Genomic DNA, 20,430 nt, shown 5'->3' with positions numbered 1-20,430 from the left:
TTTTACCCTGAGCAGTGGCCAGGTGAGGTGAGGTTTTCTCTCCCTACAATAAGGGTGAGTGTCCTACTAATGATTATAGTCACACTACAGAGACCAAAGAGACATGAACTGGATATCTTTGAACTTGTTCTGTTGACATTGTGTTTTTGTTTCTTTTTGTACATTGTATATACAGGAGAAGATACACTTTTTTTCATTTTGGAAAGCGGGTGTAGATTCCACATCACATCACTAAAGTAAGTGTTGCAGTAGCACCATAGAGGTCCTGACGAAAGCCGTTTCGAGGCTGAAACATGTTGACCGAATAACATCACTGGTGGGTAGCAATTCCTTACATGCTATCAACATACTGTTTTTAATCATACCACTTTGATGGTCAGCCCTAATAAAGTGTTCTATGACATCACTGTAGGTATTTTTAGCATCACTTGGATCATTTTCCTTTTCTTTCTTTTCCTTTGAGCACTGCAAACTTAGCCCCTCCCGCTCATATACTGCCATCTGTTGGTGTAATGTTCTGGGTCCATTACTAGGTAGCCTCGTGGTTTTTCTCCGAGGTAGAACCTATAGGACACCATTTGCCAACACATACCCAGATGACGAGATTCCACTTATGAGTGGGCTGATGGGTATTCTTTCTCTGGTTCTGTATCTTCTCTATTCTCATGTCTTTTGGGTATAACAATGCTAACTCCCTAGATCAACTGTGTGGTCTGGGTATGAAAAGAGGACACTATTAGGTCCCAAAGAGAGATTTGCTATTTACTTTTCTCTCCGTTTGTGCCCTCAATAGTTCACCTTAGTTTCTGGTGAAGTGTTAAAGATTGGACGAAAGTATGAGTGGGACCCCTGAGACGGTTTCCGTGTTCTACAGAAGGGTCTTGTGAATGGCTCTTGCAGAAGGGACACCTTTTCTTATGCAGTGGATTGCACCGCAGGCTGCTACTGTAAACCCACCCAGATCACACCAGCCCTCAAGGAGAGCACACACAGGCTGGCTTTTTCCATTTGACCAAATTGTATCATTTTGGAGAGACTCCCTTCTTCTCACTGAGCCACCTTTCCCCATGTTTGCCCAGGTTGTATTTACTGAGTGCAATACCAAAGACTGGCCATTTATCTTTCACTAGTCCATGAACTTTGCAAAGATGTCTCAGAGCCAGCATGCTTTGATTTCTGCATGTTGCTGATGGTCCTACACAGAACATCTGTAATGAAGCTTTAACATCTGCACACCCATCACACACATGTTGTCTTAAAGGAGTCCTATTTAAAGTTGCCTTAAAAAATCTCACACCAGGTAAGCAGAACTGTCTGAAACCTATGCCAGTTCTTTTCAAATTGCCAATTATTTTGGACAGGTTTTTAATTTAAAAGCAATTATTGGTCTTGAACACATTCCTTTGGAGACACTGGTTGCTGGCAAGATGTCTTGTTTACAAACTGATACCTGCGGTTTTAGGACAGGATCCAGAAGATTCCATTTGTATCTTCAGTGTATGGATACTTATCAGAGGCTAATCATGGTATTAGCGAACTGTAGAGGAAGGAAGTCTTAGCTGGAGCAATTTAATATATGAACACTTTGATAAATAAACACACAGAAGAAAGCAGGCCTTAGTTTTCATACCTTCTCATTGCACAAAAGGAGCACCCGGGTGCCTATTCACAACCCTCATTTATTACAGTATATTATAGTACCATGCCTTAAAAGCAGGGGGCTCCTCCATGGTTTTCCCATGGGTTCCAAGCCTGGATTACTTTTCGTAAACTCTCAAACACTTGGGCCATATTTATGAGGCCAGTTGCATCACACTTGCTCCACGCAACGTGGTGCATGCGTGACGCAACTCAAAAATGAGACTTATGAAGCCAGGCAAGGCTACTTTGCTTGGCCTATAGTGACCTCATAAATATGGAGTAATGCAACACAGTACAAACTGCTGCACTGCACTTGGAACAATACAGCACAGGTGCACAACAAGATCGAACATAAGCTAATTTGTATCATGCAGCTCCAATGAGTCACGAAGAAACTGCTTCCTCGATTTAATTTCTTTATTTCAGTAAAAGGTTAAACACCATACAGCCAACGTGTTTCGTCCCAACAGGGGACTTCTTCAGGGCTAAAGGCAACATGTACAGTGACGTACCGTTGATGGAAATAAGCTTCAGGTGAAGCGAGAGTACGGCAATCCAGAAATATTCGGTCGTCATCACTCAATCGGTTTGACTCTTCCAAGATAGATCAGGGTGGCCGTAGATTAAAAAACGTCGCGAATATTCGGTTTAAGTTACGTAGTAGGTGTATAATCCCACCAAGAGTATTTTGAATAAAGAGCGTCCTCAATTCGGACAAGAGTACACAAATCGTAATGTAATAAGAACGATGCGAAAGTCACCCGAGATCCGGAACCACGATGAGTCCTTCGGCCCAGGATTGTTTTTTTGCAGAAAGATGCCCCTTCCTGCACACAAACAATCCTGCCTGCATCCATGCATATTTTTCTGCTGGGTAAATTTGAACATGCAATTTAAGATCTGCAGGACCTTGGTTATCCTCCTCTCATGAAGGCTCCACAGTGATTTTCCGTAGCCGCCCCAAACCCTTGAAATCAGTGTGGCCCTATCTGGTACCCTGTGTCCCATCAAACATGAAGAGATCTTACTTGTTTACAACCTTCCTTGCTGTTCATTACATTCCATTAAACTGTTTTCTTTTGCTTCTCAGCGCTGTCAACTTTGGAGCTATTGGAGTGTTTATGGCCCATGAATTACTTCACGCCTTCAATGAATATGGTGAGTACATTAGGCTGTTCTGTGATCTTTCCAATGATGTGATTGGTCTGTGAGTCTCTGTCATACATTGCATCAGTGCATCATGCGTGAAGGGGTTCTTGGCACTACTCAAGTAGGGGGAAAACTTTGATGAAGTTGGGAGGCTCGAGAGCATACACAGCAACAATGTTCCTTTGAAGTGTGCCTTGCTTCTATGTGTACCTTATGTTTCTAAGGGACAATTTATTTTTAATATACTTGCTTTACTTTAGGAAAGTGGATTATTATTTGGGGTTTGACAAGTGTCCGCCTCCACACTTCAGTGAATAAAGCCACCATCTGCTAAATACCACACAAATTAAATGAACCCCTTCGCTGCGGCGGCTATTCCGCCGCAGCGCTAAGGGGGGGGCGGGGCCGCGCGGCGGTCCCGTGCTCGTGACGGAACCGCTCCGTCACGGCCTGCGGGTGAGCTGTGCTTGTGACGGAACGGTTCCGTCATGGCCCCGCCCGCCTAATGGAACCTTCAGCACAGGCGTGGAATTTGCGTTCCGTCACCAGCACAGCCCACTCGAGGCTCATGATGGAACGGTTCCGTCACGAGCATGGGAGGGGTTAAATAAACCTGTGCTCAATCCCTGGTAGTGTGACACAAAGCAGCCTGGCTTGAACCAAAGGCAGATCAAAGGCAATGTGTAAAGTATTTAAACAGTTTGTACACAGTCCTTGAGTGGGCCGCTACTGAATTTGTAGTGACCACTGTGGAGCTGAAAGTCAGGTAGGTATAGAAGGTAGGTCCAGCTGCAGTTCTGGTGCTTTGGAAATGCCATGCTGAAATTTCACTAAGTTGCCAACTCATAATGGGAGATAGGTTTCTTTTATTTGGGGGGGAGGTGCTTGGAACTTTTAGTGGGACAAAGCTGGAATTCAGTCCAACACTTTAGAACTGCTGGTCAGATATTTTTTCCCAAAGGTCGTCCTGAAGCTGTGTAGGAAGCATTTTAAGAAGTTTCCAAACTTTTTTCTAGTGCCCAAACAACAACAGGAATACCCTTTTACAGCTCAGAGTAGGGCTGTTAGAGACTCCTTGGGTGTCAGGGGGAGGCCATCAACAAAGTGCAGTCCAACTACTATTGTGCCCTGGTCAATTGTGTACCTCCAGGCAAAGTCCTCCTGAAGCTTGTTGTGTCCCGGTTGCCAGAAAGGAGGTGAGGCGTCTGACCCTTGGGGTCCACATAGTTGCCCTGGGCACAACTGGAGGATATCCAGTCCTTCAGAGACCTAACAGCAGGTCCAGAAAGTGTTCGGAGGAAGGTTCCTGGGGATGCCAAATTTAGGCCTGGCACCAGCTGGTGGGTGGGGGTGACTACCGGGCACTCCCTAAACAATTGGGTAAAACTTCCCGGGGGCAACTTTACCCAAGTTTCCACAGTTCCTCTTTGCCCTTCTGCAAAACAATTCTACAGTGTCCCTCACTCTCAAAGTCCAAGAACCCTTCTGCCATTGTGCAGAGCCTGTGTCCCCATCCAGGGGTATAGCCGGGGCAATGAGCAGTCCACCCCTCTGTGGGTACTTACAATTGGTTCGGGGGTAGCTTCCCTCCCACAGGGGTTGGTACCAGCCTGACTATGGGGACAAAAGTTGGGTCCTTCCATGTGTCACCTGACATTTACTTGTGACAGGGAAGGCCCCTTTGAAGTAAATTAAGTTCCTGGTCCCATCCCATCAGTCTTCCTGCCAGAGGAAGAAAACACCTTTCCACTCCCAGGCCATTGCCTCAGCTCTGGGAGCAGTTTTCACACATTTTCAGACCTAATTCAGGCCATTTAAAGGCTGGTGGCTGCTGGAGAGGTCATGCAAATAAGCCCCCAACAGCTTTAGGCTGGGTAAAAGTAACCTTCTAAAATGTACATTTTAATAGAAATTCGACTTTATATATAAATAAGTCACTGAATTGAGTCTGTAGCTGGTACAGGTGAAAGGTTATAGTTTAAAGTGTATAATCTATACTTTGACTTTTCCTATGTGCCAGCTACAGCCTGACAAGTGACAATGTCATTTTGTGCCCAGTCACTGAGGGAATATGCCATTTCTAATGCCACACATGTTCCTCTCTAAAATATTATGCACCCCACCTTGTGGACAATGGGGTGCGCCCACTGGTGACATATTTAATATTTAAAATCATGTTTTCCTACTTGTAAAAAAGGTGATTTTGCCAGGGTGTGCAGCCAGGGTCAAGCTGCTGCTGTCAGCTTCAAAGGGTAGGACTAGAGCCATAAAACTATTATTTAAGAAGGTTATGTAATGTATCACTGCACACTTTGCCGTTCCACAAAAGGGGGTGCTCTACTTTTCCGGGTTCACCGTACCAAAAATGGAGAAAATAAATGAGATACATCAAAGGAAACAGATGTAAAGGACACACCACAAAATTTGTAATACAAAATAGAGTTCATACCTACGTATTCAATAACACAGGTCAAAAAAAGGTACAAGTCCAGGGCATTGAGTAGGTTTCTAAAGAGCATCCTTTATTTCATTTAGTAACAAGATGAAAGGTACAGCCAATGCATTTCGTCCCAGAAAACAGAAGGGACTTCTTCAGGGCTAGAGGAAACACTTCAAACTCGATCACTTCTCATTATTTGTAATGTTGTAAATGACATTTCTTTAATTTTGTAAGTTCCCTGTCTCATTTTCAGACAAATAATGTCCCCCATCGCATCAGATATTGGTTTATCAACACCTGTTAAATGATACCCACAAACATGAGTCCCTGTATAGAAAGCCAAACTGGCGTGTTACTGCAGCAACACGGAGTGTCTCAAAAGCATGATTCCCTGAAAATTTTAAAAACTGCAAGGGACCTGCCAAAAAAGAGGCTCTATGTAACAAAATCATCTAGCCAAGCTCTGCAACAAATGTTAATATTTCTGTCAAGCAGACAACCCACATGTGCTTTCCCAATGGATCTCAATAGTTCACATTGGTGAATTCTTTGAAAACATCATATAAAATAAAATCATAAATGTCCTGGACATATCATGTAAATTGTATATGAAAATTGATACTTGTATAGCGCACTACTCATCCGCAAGGGTTTCAAGGCGCTTATACAATTACCGCTGTGGAACCCATCCTGGCTTTCCCTGTGAGGTGTCCACTCCTGGGCACCCCCAAGGTGGAGGCCAGGCATCCTTAGCGTTGTGGGGGCCCTTGTGGAGATTAAGCAAGCTATTGCCCAGAGTGGGACTCCATGATTGGAATAGGCACTGAGGCGAGAATTATCAGGTCCGTGGAATTTTGAGCCCAAGACCCGCCGAGGCGGGGAATTGAACCCTGGTCCCGGGCTAGACCTCTGCATCAGGGTCTGCCGCTCTAACCATTGAGCCACACTTCTCCACATCCATGTGCATAAACAGCCACCGTATAGGAGAAGTTTCAATAATTTCCAGACACTTCACATGTGCCTGTGTCTCCTGCCTTAGACTGGTCACTCTTCACGTTAGAGGACAGGTCTTTGAACAGCTATCACTAGCGCGTATAGGAGGTATGGACTGATATGTGCTGGGACACGTGACTGAACATACTCCAGGGCCCCCAAAATGTGAGAGCATCTTAGAGAAAAGACCATTCACAACTATGAAGGTAAATGGTGCATTGAAAATAACTGATGCCATATTTTGACAAACAACCCCAGTTTATTAGATGCATTTATATTTTTTGTAAAAGCTTCTTGTCAGTTTGTCACAGACTATATTTTAGAAACACAAATATAAACTCTAAAAATAAAACTTTAAAGTGAGGCATCAACTTGTTTATAACATCAAGTTCCTTCAGGAGTGCCAGTGTCTGCTTGGAAACTTCTCCTGTCAGAAGAGCTGTTGGCATAGGTAGGCTGGGCCTTGGCCTAGGGCGCCAGTCTTCAGAGGGTCGAACAGAGGTGTCTGCAATAAGGGCATGCAAACAGCAGCACCCTTCTAATTATTGTTTAACATATGACATGCACTGTTTTAACACATCAGCCACCTTCTTTACCCTCCTGTCGCCCTCTTACGTGCGAATACAGAACGCCTCCGCACAACTCATCCTCGACGTCCCTCGCCACAGCCACATATCAGCCCACCTGGAAACCCTGCACTGGCTCCCAGTTAGCAAGAGGATCATGTTCAGGCTCCTCACCCACGCACACAAAGCACTCCACAACATGGGTCCCTAATACCTCAACCACCGCCTCTCGTTCTACTCTCCCACCCGCCAACTCTGCTCCGGCAGCCTCGCCCTCGCAACCGTCCCACGGATCCGCAGAGCCGCTGCCGGAGGACGATCATTCTCCTACCTAGCTGCCAAGACATGGAACTCCCTCCCCGCTCACCTACGACTGACCCAGGACCATCTCACCTTCAGAAAACACCTCAAGACCTGGCTATTCGAGCAGTGTCGGCTTCCCCCCTCTCACTCAGCGCCTTGAGACCCTCGCGGGTGATTAGCTGGCTCTATAAATGTATTGATTGATTGATTGATTACACCCTGCCCCAGAGAACTACACACGCCAACAACCCTGCACCCCACACCAACAAACAAATTGGTACCAATGTTTCAGTGCTTAGCTCTAAGCGATCAGGTGAGTTGGGGCAGATGCAATGTTTAAGTTCAGAGGCCAGTCACTGCTCTGATGTAATAAGCCAGGGACTGACCTGTGAACCTAGAGTGCACCCCTGCTGCCTCATTTCATTCACCAGTAGCATCTAAGGTGACAAATGTATTATTGGTTTGGGTGCTACCGACCAAGGGCCAGCTTTGCCTCTCAGAATCAATGTCATAGGGTGATGAGGGATCTCTAGGAGAGCCCATGTTACCACAAGCTCCGCCCATTTAAAAACATTGATGCTGCGGAGGAGGCCTGGGGTACAGCTGTCAACAAACAAACCGAACGCATTACTGCTAGTAGCAGGTTCAGAATTATACATTTTAAATTCCTCCATAGAATGTATTACACCCCGGTAAGGCTATCAATTGTGCATATTGAGTCAATTTTGAATGTACAACATCATTTTGTGCTCTTGCCTGGATATATTTTGTGGATCACTGAAAGAATATCGACGGACAGAATATCGACCATCAAAAATATCGTTGAGAAAATATCGACAGTCAAAATATCGAGTTTCTATCTACAAACAGGTAAGTACAAAAATATCGAGTTAAAAATATCGTTTACAAAAATATAGTTGTAAAAAAATATCGTATTTACTAAAAACAGTGTTAAATTAAATTAATATTAATAATTAATTACTAAAATATACTTAAAATTACTTAAATTAACTTATAATAATTAAATAATTAATGAAAGTTAAATAAATATTTTTTATTTCATATTTATTAAACATATATATATAGTAATAAAATATAATAAAATAATACCCAAAAACTGAAAACTGACCCTGAACCCTAAAAATACCCCTTTACCCAAAAACTGAAAACTGACCCTGAACCCTAAAAATACCCTTTTACCCAAAAACTGAAAACTGACCCTGAACCCTAAAAATACCCCTTAACCCAAAAACCCAAAACTTACCCTGAACCCTAAAAATACCCCTTTACCCAAAAACTGAAAACTGACCCTGAACCCTAAAAATACCCTTTTACCCAAAAACTGAAAACTGACCCTGAACCCTAAAAATACCCCTTTACCCAAAAACTAAAAACTGACCCTGAACCCTAAAGATACCAAAAACCCAAAACTGACCCTGAACCCTAAAAATACCCCTTTACCCAAAAACTGAAAACTGACCTTGAACCCTAAAAATACCCTTTTACCCAAAAACTGAAAACTGACCCTGAACCCTAAAAATACCCCTTTACCCAAATACTGAAAACTGACCCTGAACCCTAAAAATACCCCTTTACCCAAAAACTGAAAACTGACCCTGAACCCTAAAAATACCCCTTTACCCAAAAACTGAAAACTGACCCTGAACCCTAAAAATACCCTTTTACCCAAAAACTGAAAACTGACCCTGAACCCTAAAAATACCCCTTAAAAAAAAAAAAACATATAACATTTTTAAATATAATTATATACTTACCAATACTTACGTTGTAATGGTATGCGTTGTAAAAAATGTGTTGTAAATACATGCGTTGTAATGGTTTTTGCGTTGTAATAATTTCGTTGTAATGGTAGTGCGTTGTAAAAGTTGCGTTGTAAAGGTTGTTTCCCGTTTCCCATATATCCAACCTGGAACAAAAACTGTGTATCCGTCAAGATCGTGCCAAACGCTGCTCCAATTAGGAAAGAGTTGAAGACTCACCTCTTTAAGAACGCCACATCACAAACCACCTACCTCTCCCATTACTTCTCTGCTTTATGCTTGTCATTGGCTCTGTTCAAGGCTCTGCAGCTTTTTGGTGAGTGTCCCACTTTCAAAATACCACATGCTTACATTCATGCATTCATACATAGTTATTGTTGTCCACAATAAGTACTTTCTAAACCGTATGCTACTCACATGCGTTGGTTTTGTTCGAGCTTTAGAAAAAAGTCAAATAAAATAGCCTTAAGTTCACACAAAAATGCTCACCAATTATATATCTCTTGGCTGATATTGGAAAGTTTTAATGTTGTGTTGCTGTTGAAACCCACAAACCTATAAAGCACAAATTGAAAATGTTTGCAAAATGAAAATGATAATTTTGGAAAAAGTTTAAAATTTAGCCCTTCTCCACTAAGAAATATAATTATGATTGAAGGCAAGGAAGGGGTGTGCTGCACCTCTGTATCCTCTCATAACTATTCCCCCTTTGTTTGTTTTTCTTTTTCTGAATGCTACAGTGCTTCATGCCTCTATGAGTGGAGATGGAAATGTGTTGAAAGGGAGGCTGTTGTGCATGGAAGAGCAGTATAACAGCTACACCCTGCAGAACCTGACCGTTAACGGCACCGTTACACTATTAGAGAATATGGCGGACTGCGGTGGTCTGGTCATCGCTCAACAGGTAACTGTGCTCACTTACATTTTACCAGCAGGAACGTAAAGATTCTGTTATCTTAACAAAATGTTCCCTGATCAATTTTATTATCGCAAAATGTTTGTAATTGCAAGTTATTCATCTTCTCCCACAGTAAATACAAAGTGCTGATGTTCAATATTTTCCCGCAGTATAGAATTTAAAACATATGGTAACGCTTCTTCCTGTCAAGTCTCGCTTAAAGTTCCTTCCCTGGAGGTCTAAACACAATACGAGATGAGAGTTATAGTTTCTACATTAGAAGATGAGACTTCCTGGAACAGCAGCTTCAAAGCATTCCATGGAGACAGTAGAGCCTTCTGTACAAATGGATACCTCCTAGAACAGAAGCTTCCCAGCATTCCATCGAGACCATAGTCTTGTGTATAAATTGATATCTCCTAGAACAGCAGCTTCCCAGTATTCCATGGAAATTGATGTCTCCTAGGACAGAAGCTTCCCAGCATTCCATGGATACCATAGAGTCTTCTGTAGAAATGGATGCCTCCTAGAACAGCAGAATCCCGGCATTCCATGGAGACCATAGAGTCTTCTGTAGAAATGGATGCCTCCTAGAACAGTTGTTTGCCAGCATTCCATGGAGACCATAGAAATGGATGCCTCCTAGAACAGCAGCTTCCCGGCATTCCATGGAGACCATAAAGTCTTGTGTAGAAATGAATGCCTCCTAGAACAGTTGTTTGCCAGCATTCCATGGAGACCATAGAAATGGATGCCTCCTAGAACAGCAGCTTCCCGGCATTCCATGGAGACCATAAAGTCTTGTGTAGAAATGAATGCCTCCTAGAACAGTTGTTTGCCAGCATTCCATGGAGACCATAGAAATGGATGCCTCCTAGAACAGTAGCTTGCTAGCATTCCATGGAGACCATAGAGTCTTCTGTAGAAATGGATGCCTCCTAGAACAGCAGCTTCCCGGCATTCCATTGAGACCATAGAGTCTTCTGTACAAATGGATGCCTCCTAGAACAGCAGATTCCCGGCATTCCTTTGAGACCATAGAGTCTTCAGTAGAAATGGATGCCTCCTAGAACAGCAGATTCCCGGCATTCCATGGAGACCATAGAAATGAATGCCTCCTAGAACAGCAGCTTGCCAACATTCCATGGAGACCATAGAGTCTTGTGTAGAAATTAATTCCTCCTTGAACAGTAGCTTGCCAGCATTCCATGCAGACCATAGAAATGGATGCCTCCTAGAACAGCAGCTTCCCGGCATTCCATGGAGACCATAGAGTCTTCTGTACAAAAGGATGCCTCCTAGAACAGCAGCTTCCCGGCATTCCATTGAGACCATAGAGTTTTCAGTAGAAATGGATGCCTCCTAGAACAGCAGATTCCCGGCATTCCATGGAGACCATAGAGTCTTGTGTAGAAATGAATTCCTCCTAGAACAGTAGCTTGCCAGCATTCCATGCAGACCATAGAAATGGATGCCTCCTAGAACAGCAGCTTCCCGGCATTCCATGGAGACCATAGAGTCTCCTGTACAAATGCATGCCTCCTAGAACAGTAGCTTGCCAGCATTCCATGGAGGCCATAGAAATGTATGCCTCCTACTACAACAGCGTCCCAGCATTCTATGGAGACCATAGAGTCTTCTGTAGAAATGTATTACTCCTAGAACAGCAGCTTCCCGGCATTCCATGGAGACCATAGAGTCTTCTGTACAAATGCATGCCTCCTAGAACAGTAGCTTGCCAGCATTCCATGCAGACCATAGAAATGGATGCCTCCTACTACAACAGCGTCCCAGCATTCTATGGAGACCATAGAGTCTTCTGTAGAAATGGATGCCTCCTAGAACAGTTGTTTGCCAGCATTCCATGGAGACCATAGAAATGGATGCCTCCTACTACAACAGCGTCCCAGCATTCTATGGAGACCATAGAGTCTTCTGTAGAAATGTATTACTCCTAGAACAGCAGCTTCCCGGCATTCCATGGAGACCATAGAGTCTTCTGTACAAATGCATGCCTCCTAGAACAGTAGCTTGCCAGCATTCCATGCAGACCATAGAAATGGATGCCTCCTACTACAACAGCGTCCCAGCATTCTATGGAGACCATAGAGTCTTCTGTAGAAATGGATGCCTCCTAGAACAGTTGTTTGCCAGCATTCCATGGAGACCATAGAAATGGATGCCTCCTAGAACAGCAGCTTCCCGGCATTCCATGGAGACCATAAAGTCTTGTGTAGAAATGAATGCCTCCTAGAACAGTTGTTTGCCAGCATTCCATGGAGACCATAGAAATGGATGCCTCCTAGAACAGTAGCTTGCTAGCATTCCATGGAGACCATAGAGTCTTCTGTACAAAAGGATGCCTCCTAGAACAGCAGCTTCCCGGCATTCCATTGAGACCATAGAGTTTTCAGTAGAAATGGATGCCTCCTAGAACAGCAGATTCCCGGCATTCCATGGAGACCATAGAGTCTTGTGTAGAAATGAATTCCTCCTAGAACAGTAGCTTGCCAGCATTCCATGCAGACCATAGAAATGGATGCCTCCTAGAACAGCAGCTTCCCGGCATTCCATGGAGACCATAGAGTCTCCTGTACAAATGCATGCCTCCTAGAACAGTAGCTTGCCAGCATTCCATGGAGGCCATAGAAATGTATGCCTCCTACTACAACAGCGCCCCAGCATTCTATGGAGACCATAGAGTCTTCTGTAGAAATGTATTACTCCTAGAACAGCAGCTTCCCGGCATTCCATGGAGACCATAGAGTCTTCTGTACAAATGCATGCCTCCTAGAACAGTAGCTTGCCAGCATTCCATGCAGACCATAGAAATGGATGCCTCCTACTACAACAGCGTCCCAGCATTCTATGGAGACCATAGAGTCTTCTGTAGAAATGGATGCCTCCTAGAACAGTTGTTTGCCAGCATTCCATGGAGACCATAGAAATGGATGCCTCCTAGAACAGCAGCTTCCCGGCATTCCATGGAGACCATAAAGTCTTGTGTAGAAATGAATGCCTCCTAGAACAGTTGTTTGCCAGCATTCCATGGAGACCATAGAAATGGATGCCTCCTAGAACAGTAGCTTGCTAGCATTCCATGGAGACCATAGAGTCTTCTGTAGAAATGGATGCCTCCTAGAACAGCAGATTCCCGGCATTCCTTTGAGACCATAGAGTCTTCAGTAGAAATGGATGCCTCCTAGAACAGCAGATTCCCGGCATTCCATGGAGACCATAGAAATGAATGCCTCCTAGAACAGCAGCTTGCCAACATTCCATGGAGACCATAGAGTCTTGTGTAGAAATGAATTCCTCCTAGAACAGTAGCTTGCCAGCATTCCATGCAGACCATAGAAATGGATGCCTCCTAGAACAGCAGCTTCCCGGCATTCCATGGAGACCATAGAGTCTCCTGTACAAATGCATGCCTCCTAGAACAGTAGCTTGCCAGCATTCCATGGAGGCCATAGAAATGTATGCCTCCTACTACAACAGCGTCCCAGCATTCTATGGAGACCATAGAGTCTTCTGTAGAAATGTTTTACTCCTAGAACAGCAGCTTCCCGGCATTCCATGGAGACCATAGAGTCTTCTGTACAAATGCATGCCTCCTAGAACAGTAGCTTGCCAGCATTCCATGCAGACCATAGAAATGGATGCCTCCTACTACAACAGCGTCCCAGCATTCTATGGAGACCATAGAGTCTTCTGTAGAAATGGATGCCTCCTAGAACAGTTGTTTGCCAGCATTCCATGGAGACCATAGAAATGGATGCCTCCTACTACAACAGCGTCCCAGCATTCTATGGAGACCATAGAGTCTTCTGTAGAAATGTATTACTCCTAGAACAGCAGCTTCCCGGCATTCCATGGAGACCATAGAGTCTTCTGTACAAATGCATGCCTCCTAGAACAGTAGCTTGCCAGCATTCCATGCAGACCATAGAAATGGATGCCTCCTACTACAACAGCGTCCCAGCATTCTATGGAGACCATAGAGTCTTCTGTAGAAATGGATGCCTCCTAGAACAGTTGTTTGCCAGCATTCCATGGAGACCATAGAAATGGATGCCTCCTAGAACAGCAGCTTCCCGGCATTCCATGGAGACCATAAAGTCTTGTGTAGAAATGAATGCCTCCTAGAACAGTTGTTTGCCAGCATTCCATGGAGACCATAGAAATGGATGCCTCCTAGAACAGTAGCTTGCTAGCATTCCATGGAGACCATAGAGTCTTCTGTACAAAAGGATGCCTCCTAGAACAGCAGCTTCCCGGCATTCCATTGAGACCATAGAGTTTTCAGTAGAAATGGATGCCTCCTAGAACAGCAGATTCCCGGCATTCCATGGAGACCATAGAGTCTTGTGTAGAAATGAATTCCTCCTAGAACAGTAGCTTGCCAGCATTCCATGCAGACCATAGAAATGGATGCCTCCTAGAACAGCAGCTTCCCGGCATTCCATGGAGACCATAGAGTCTCCTGTACAAATGCATGCCTCCTAGAACAGTAGCTTGCCAGCATTCCATGGAGGCCATAGAAATGTATGCCTCCTACTACAACAGCGTCCCAGCATTCTATGGAGACCATAGAGTCTTCTGTAGAAATGTATTACTCCTAGAACAGCAGCTTCCCGGCATTCCATGGAGACCATAGAGTCTTCTGTACAAATGCATGCCTCCTAGAACAGTAGCTTGCCAGCATTCCATGCAGACCATAGAAATGGATGCCTCCTACTACAACAGCGTCCCAGCATTCTATGGAGACCATAGAGTCTTCTGTAGAAATGGATGCCTCCTAGAACAGTTGTTTGCCAGCATTCCATGGAGACCATAGAAATGGATGCCTCCTAGAACAGCAGCTTCCCGGCATTCCATGGAGACCATAAAGTCTTGTGTAGAAATGAATGCCTCCTAGAACAGTTGTTTGCCAGCATTCCATGGAGACCATAGAAATGGATGCCTCCTAGAACAGTAGCTTGCTAGCATTCCATGGAGACCATAGAGTCTTCTGTAGAAATGGATGCCTCCTAGAACAGCAGATTCCCGGCATTCCTTTGAGACCATAGAGTCTTCAGTAGAAATGGATGCCTCCTAGAACAGCAGATTCCCGGCATTCCATGGAGACCATAGAAATGAATGCCTCCTAGAACAGCAGCTTGCCAACATTCCATGGAGACCATAGAGTCTTGTGTAGAAATGAATTCCTCCTAGAACAGTAGCTTGCCAGCATTCCATGCAGACCATAGAAATGGATGCCTCCTAGAACAGCAGCTTCCCGGCATTCCATGGAGACCATAGAGTCTCCTGTACAAATGCATGCCTCCTAGAACAGTAGCTTGCCAGCATTCCATGGAGGCCATAGAAATGTATGCCTCCTACTACAACAGCGTCCCAGCATTCTATGGAGACCATAGAGTCTTCTGTAGAAATGTTTTACTCCTAGAACAGCAGCTTCCCGGCATTCCATGGAGACCATAGAGTCTTCTGTACAAATGCATGCCTCCTAGAACAGTAGCTTGCCAGCATTCCATGCAGACCATAGAAATGGATGCCTCCTACTACAACAGCGTCCCAGCATTCTATGGAGACCATAGAGTCTTCTGTAGAAATGGATGCCTCCTAGAACAGTTGTTTGCCAGCATTCCATGGAGACCATAGAAATGGATGCCTCCTACTACAACAGCGTCCCAGCATTCTATGGAGACCATAGAGTCTTCTGTAGAAATGTATTACTCCTAGAACAGCAGCTTCCCGGCATTCCATGGAGACCATAGAGTCTTCTGTACAAATGCATGCCTCCTAGAACAGTAGCTTGCCAGCATTCCATGCAGACCATAGAAATGGATGCCTCCTACTACAACAGCGTCCCAGCATTCTATGGAGACCATAGAGTCTTCTGTAGAAATGGATGCCTCCTAGAACAGTTGTTTGCCAGCATTCCATGGAGACCATAGAAATGGATGCCTCCTAGAACAGCAGCTTCCCGGCATTCCATGGAGACCATAAAGTCTTGTGTAGAAATGAATGCCTCCTAGAACAGTTGTTTGCCAGCATTCCATGGAGACCATAGAAATGGATGCCTCCTAGAACAGTAGCTTGCTAGCATTCCATGGAGACCATAGAGTCTTCTGTACAAAAGGATGCCTCCTAGAACAGCAGCTTCCCGGCATTCCATTGAGACCATAGAGTTTTCAGTAGAAATGGATGCCTCCTAGAACAGCAGATTCCCGGCATTCCATGGAGACCATAGAGTCTTGTGTAGAAATGAATTCCTCCTAGAACAGTAGCTTGCCAGCATTCCATGCAGACCATAGAAATGGATGCCTCCTAGAACAGCAGCTTCCCGGCATTCCATGGAGACCATAGAGTCTCCTGTACAAATGCATGCCTCCTAGAACAGTAGCTTGCCAGCATTCCATGGAGGCCATAGAAATGTATGCCTCCTACTACAACAGCGTCCCAGCATTCTATGGAGACCATAGAGTCTTCTGTAGAAATGTATTACTCCTAGAACAGCAGCTTCCCGGCATTCCATGGAGACCATAGAGTCTTCTGTACAAATGCATGCCTCCTAGAACAGTAGCTTGCCAGCATTCCATGCAGACCATAGAAATGGATGCCTCCTACTACAACAGCGTCCCAGCATTCTATGGAGACCATAGAGTCTTCTGTAGAAATGGATGCCTCCTAGAACAGTTGTTTGCCAGCATTCCATGGAGACCATAGAAATGGATGCCTCCTACTACAACAGCGTCCCAGCATTCTATGGAGACCATAGAGTCTTCTGTAGAAATGTATTACTCCTAGAACAGCAGCTTCCCGGCATTCCATGGAGACCATAGAGTCTTCTGTACAAATGCATGCCTCCTAGAACAGTAGCTTGCCAGCATTCCATGCAGACCATAGAAATGAATGCCTCCTAGAACAGCAGCTTGCCAACATTCCATGGAGACCATAGAGTCTTGTGTAGAAATTAATTCCTCCTTGAACAGTAGCTTGCCAGCATTCCATGCAGACCATAGAAATGGATGCCTCCTAGAACAGCAGCTTCCCGGCATTCCATGGAGACCATAGAGTCTTCTGTACAAAAGGATGCCTCCTAGAACAGCAGCTTCCCGGCATTCCATTGAGACCATAGAGTTTTCAGTAGAAATGGATGCCTCCTAGAACAGCAGATTCCCGGCATTCCATGGAGACCATAGAGTCTTGTGTAGAAATGAATTCCTCCTAGAACAGTAGCTTGCCAGCATTCCATGCAGACCATAGAAATGGATGCCTCCTAGAACAGCAGCTTCCCGGCATTCCATGGAGACCATAGAGTCTCCTGTACAAATGCATGCCTCCTAGAACAGTAGCTTGCCAGCATTCCATGGAGGCCATAGAAATGTATGCCTCCTACTACAACAGCGTCCCAGCATTCTATGGAGACCATAGAGTCTTCTGTAGAAATGTATTACTCCTAGAACAGCAGCTTCCCGGCATTCCATGGAGACCATAGAGTCTTCTGTACAAATGCATGCCTCCTAGAACAGTAGCTTGCCAGCATTCCATGCAGACCATAGAAATGGATGCCTCCTACTACAACAGCGTCCCAGCATTCTATGGAGACCATAGAGTCTTCTGTAGAAATGGATGCCTCCTAGAACAGTTGTTTGCCAGCATTCCATGGAGACCATAGAAATGGATGCCTCCTACTACAACAGCGTCCCAGCATTCTATGGAGACCATAGAGTCTTCTGTAGAAATGTATTACTCCTAGAACAGCAGCTTCCCGGCATTCCATGGAGACCATAGAGTCTTCTGTACAAATGCATGCCTCCTAGAACAGTAGCTTGCCAGCATTCCATGCAGACCATAGAAATGGATGCCTCCTACTACAACAGCGTCCCAGCATTCTATGGAGACCATAGAGTCTTCTGTAGAAATGGATGCCTCCTAGAACAGTTGTTTGCCAGCATTCCATGGAGACCATAGAAATGGATGCCTCCTAGAACAGCAGCTTCCCGGCATTCCATGGAGACCATAAAGTCTTGTGTAGAAATGAATGCCTCCTAGAACAGTTGTTTGCCAGCATTCCATGGAGACCATAGAAATGGATGCCTCCTAGAACAGTAGCTTGCTAGCATTCCATGGAGACCATAGAGTCTTCTGTACAAAAGGATGCCTCCTAGAACAGCAGCTTCCCGGCATTCCATTGAGACCATAGAGTTTTCAGTAGAAATGGATGCCTCCTAGAACAGCAGATTCCCGGCATTCCATGGAGACCATAGAGTCTTGTGTAGAAATGAATTCCTCCTAGAACAGTAGCTTGCCAGCATTCCATGCAGACCATAGAAATGGATGCCTCCTAGAACAGCAGCTTCCCGGCATTCCATGGAGACCATAGAGTCTCCTGTACAAATGCATGCCTCCTAGAACAGTAGCTTGCCAGCATTCCATGGAGGCCATAGAAATGTATGCCTCCTACTACAACAGCGTCCCAGCATTCTATGGAGACCATAGAGTCTTCTGTAGAAATGTATTACTCCTAGAACAGCAGCTTCCCGGCATTCCATGGAGACCATAGAGTCTTCTGTACAAATGCATGCCTCCTAGAACAGTAGCTTGCCAGCATTCCATGCAGACCATAGAAATGGATGCCTCCTACTACAACAGCGTCCCAGCATTCTATGGAGACCATAGAGTCTTCTGTAGAAATGGATGCCTCCTAGAACAGTTGTTTGCCAGCATTCCATGGAGACCATAGAAATGGATGCCTCCTAGAACAGCAGCTTCCCGGCATTCCATGGAGACCATAAAGTCTTGTGTAGAAATGAATGCCTCCTAGAACAGTTGTTTGCCAGCATTCCATGGAGACCATAGAAATGGATGCCTCCTAGAACAGTAGCTTGCTAGCATTCCATGGAGACCATAGAGTCTTCTGTAGAAATGGATGCCTCCTAGAACAGCAGATTCCCGGCATTCCTTTGAGACCATAGAGTCTTCAGTAGAAATGGATGCCTCCTAGAACAGCAGATTCCCGGCATTCCATGGAGACCATAGAAATGAATGCCTCCTAGAACAGCAGCTTGCCAACATTCCATGGAGACCATAGAGTCTTGTGTAGAAATGAATTCCTCCTAGAACAGTAGCTTGCCAGCATTCCATGCAGACCATAGAAATGGATGCCTCCTAGAACAGCAGCTTCCCGGCATTCCATGGAGACCATAGAGTCTTCTGTACAAAAGGATGCCTCCTAGAACAGCAGCTTCCCGGCATTCCATTGAGACCATAGAGTTTTCAGTAGAAATGGATGCCTCCTAGAACAGCAGATTCCCGGCATTCCATGGAGACCATAGAGTCTTGTGTAGAAATGAATTCCTCCTAGAACAGTAGCTTGCCAGCATTCCATGCAGACCATAGAAATGGATGCCTCCTAGAACAGCAGCTTCCCGGCATTCCATGGAGACCATAGAGTCTCCTGTACAAATGCATGCCTCCTAGAACAGTAGCTTGCCAGCATTCCATGGAGGCCATAGAAATGTATGCCTCCTACTACAACAGCGTCCCAGCATTCCATGGAGACCATAGAGTCTTCTGTAGAAATGTATTACTCCTAGAACAGCAGCTTCCCGGCATTCCATGGAGACCATAGAGTCTTCTGTACAAATGCATGCCTCCTAGAACAGTAGCTTGCCAGCATTCCATGCAGACCATAGAAATGGATGCCTCCTACTACAACAGCGTCCCAGCATTCCATGGAGACCATAGAGTCTTGTGTAGAAATGAATTCCTCCTAGAACAGCAGCTTCCCAGCATTCCATCGAGACCATAGAGTCTTGTGTAGAAATGAATTCCTCCTAGAACAGTAGCTTTCCAGCATTCCATGCAGACCATAGAAATGGATGCCTCCTAGAACAGCAGCTTGCCAACATTCCATGGAGACCATAGAGTCTAGTGTAGAAATGAATTCCTCCTAGAACAGTAGCTTGCCAGCATTCCATGGAGGCCATAGAAATGGATGCCTCCTACTACAACAGCGTCCCAGCATTCTATGGAGACCATAGAGTCTTCTGTAGAAATGTATTCCTCCTAGAACAGCAGCTTCCCAGCATTCAATCGAGACCATAGAGTCTTGTGTAGAAGTGGATGCCTCCTAGAGCAGCAGATTCCCGGCATTCCACAGAGACCATATGGACTACCGTTGAATCACATACAAACACCAGCATGGTACTTTCTTTAACAGGATCTGGTCAACTACGGGGGCTATAGATACTGCATTAAAATGAAATTCGGTCATATGCACACTGCTTTTAAATCCCGGAGAAGCCACCCCTTGACTGCAGATCATGGAGACTGCATCTGAACCTCATTCCCACCAACACTGATCCTCATCAGGACACTATCTCCAAGAGTTTCAGATTAAATCTTGAACTTGGCCACAAGACATACTACATTCACTCATAAAAGCCCTCTAGTACAAAAGGAGCTAAAATCAGAACAGAACCTGACCACACATTAATCGATTGTTCATTGGTTATCTTTTCCCACAAGAGGTTTAGATTTAATAATGTAGAATGGGGAACGCAGTTCTATTACAACGCGGTTTTTAAATCGCATTCTATTACAACGCATGACTCTGGGGGGCGCTCAAGGATAGGGAATACTTTTAATTTA

General features: G+C 44.8%; 1 protein-coding gene across 1 annotated transcript in view; it reads left to right on the top strand.

The window, feature by feature from the left end:
* Window positions 1–20,430, top strand: part of KEL (Kell metallo-endopeptidase (Kell blood group)) — a 590,619-nt gene that overhangs the window by 547,558 nt on the left and 22,631 nt on the right. Inside the window, exons 15-16 of the mRNA XM_078655679.1 lie at window positions 2,732–2,799; window positions 9,614–9,777. Coding sequence (XP_078511805.1) covers window positions 2,732–2,799; window positions 9,614–9,777 — 232 coding nt within the window. The remainder of the gene's footprint in view (window positions 1–2,731; window positions 2,800–9,613; window positions 9,778–20,430) is intronic.

The sequence above is a fragment of the Lissotriton helveticus genome, chromosome 7 (genome assembly GCF_964261635.1).
Source record: "Lissotriton helveticus chromosome 7, aLisHel1.1, whole genome shotgun sequence".
Lineage (NCBI taxonomy): Eukaryota > Metazoa > Chordata > Amphibia > Caudata > Salamandridae > Lissotriton > Lissotriton helveticus.
The sequence above is the reverse complement of the archived record's forward strand: the minus strand, read 5'-3'. Positions and strand labels throughout refer to the sequence as shown.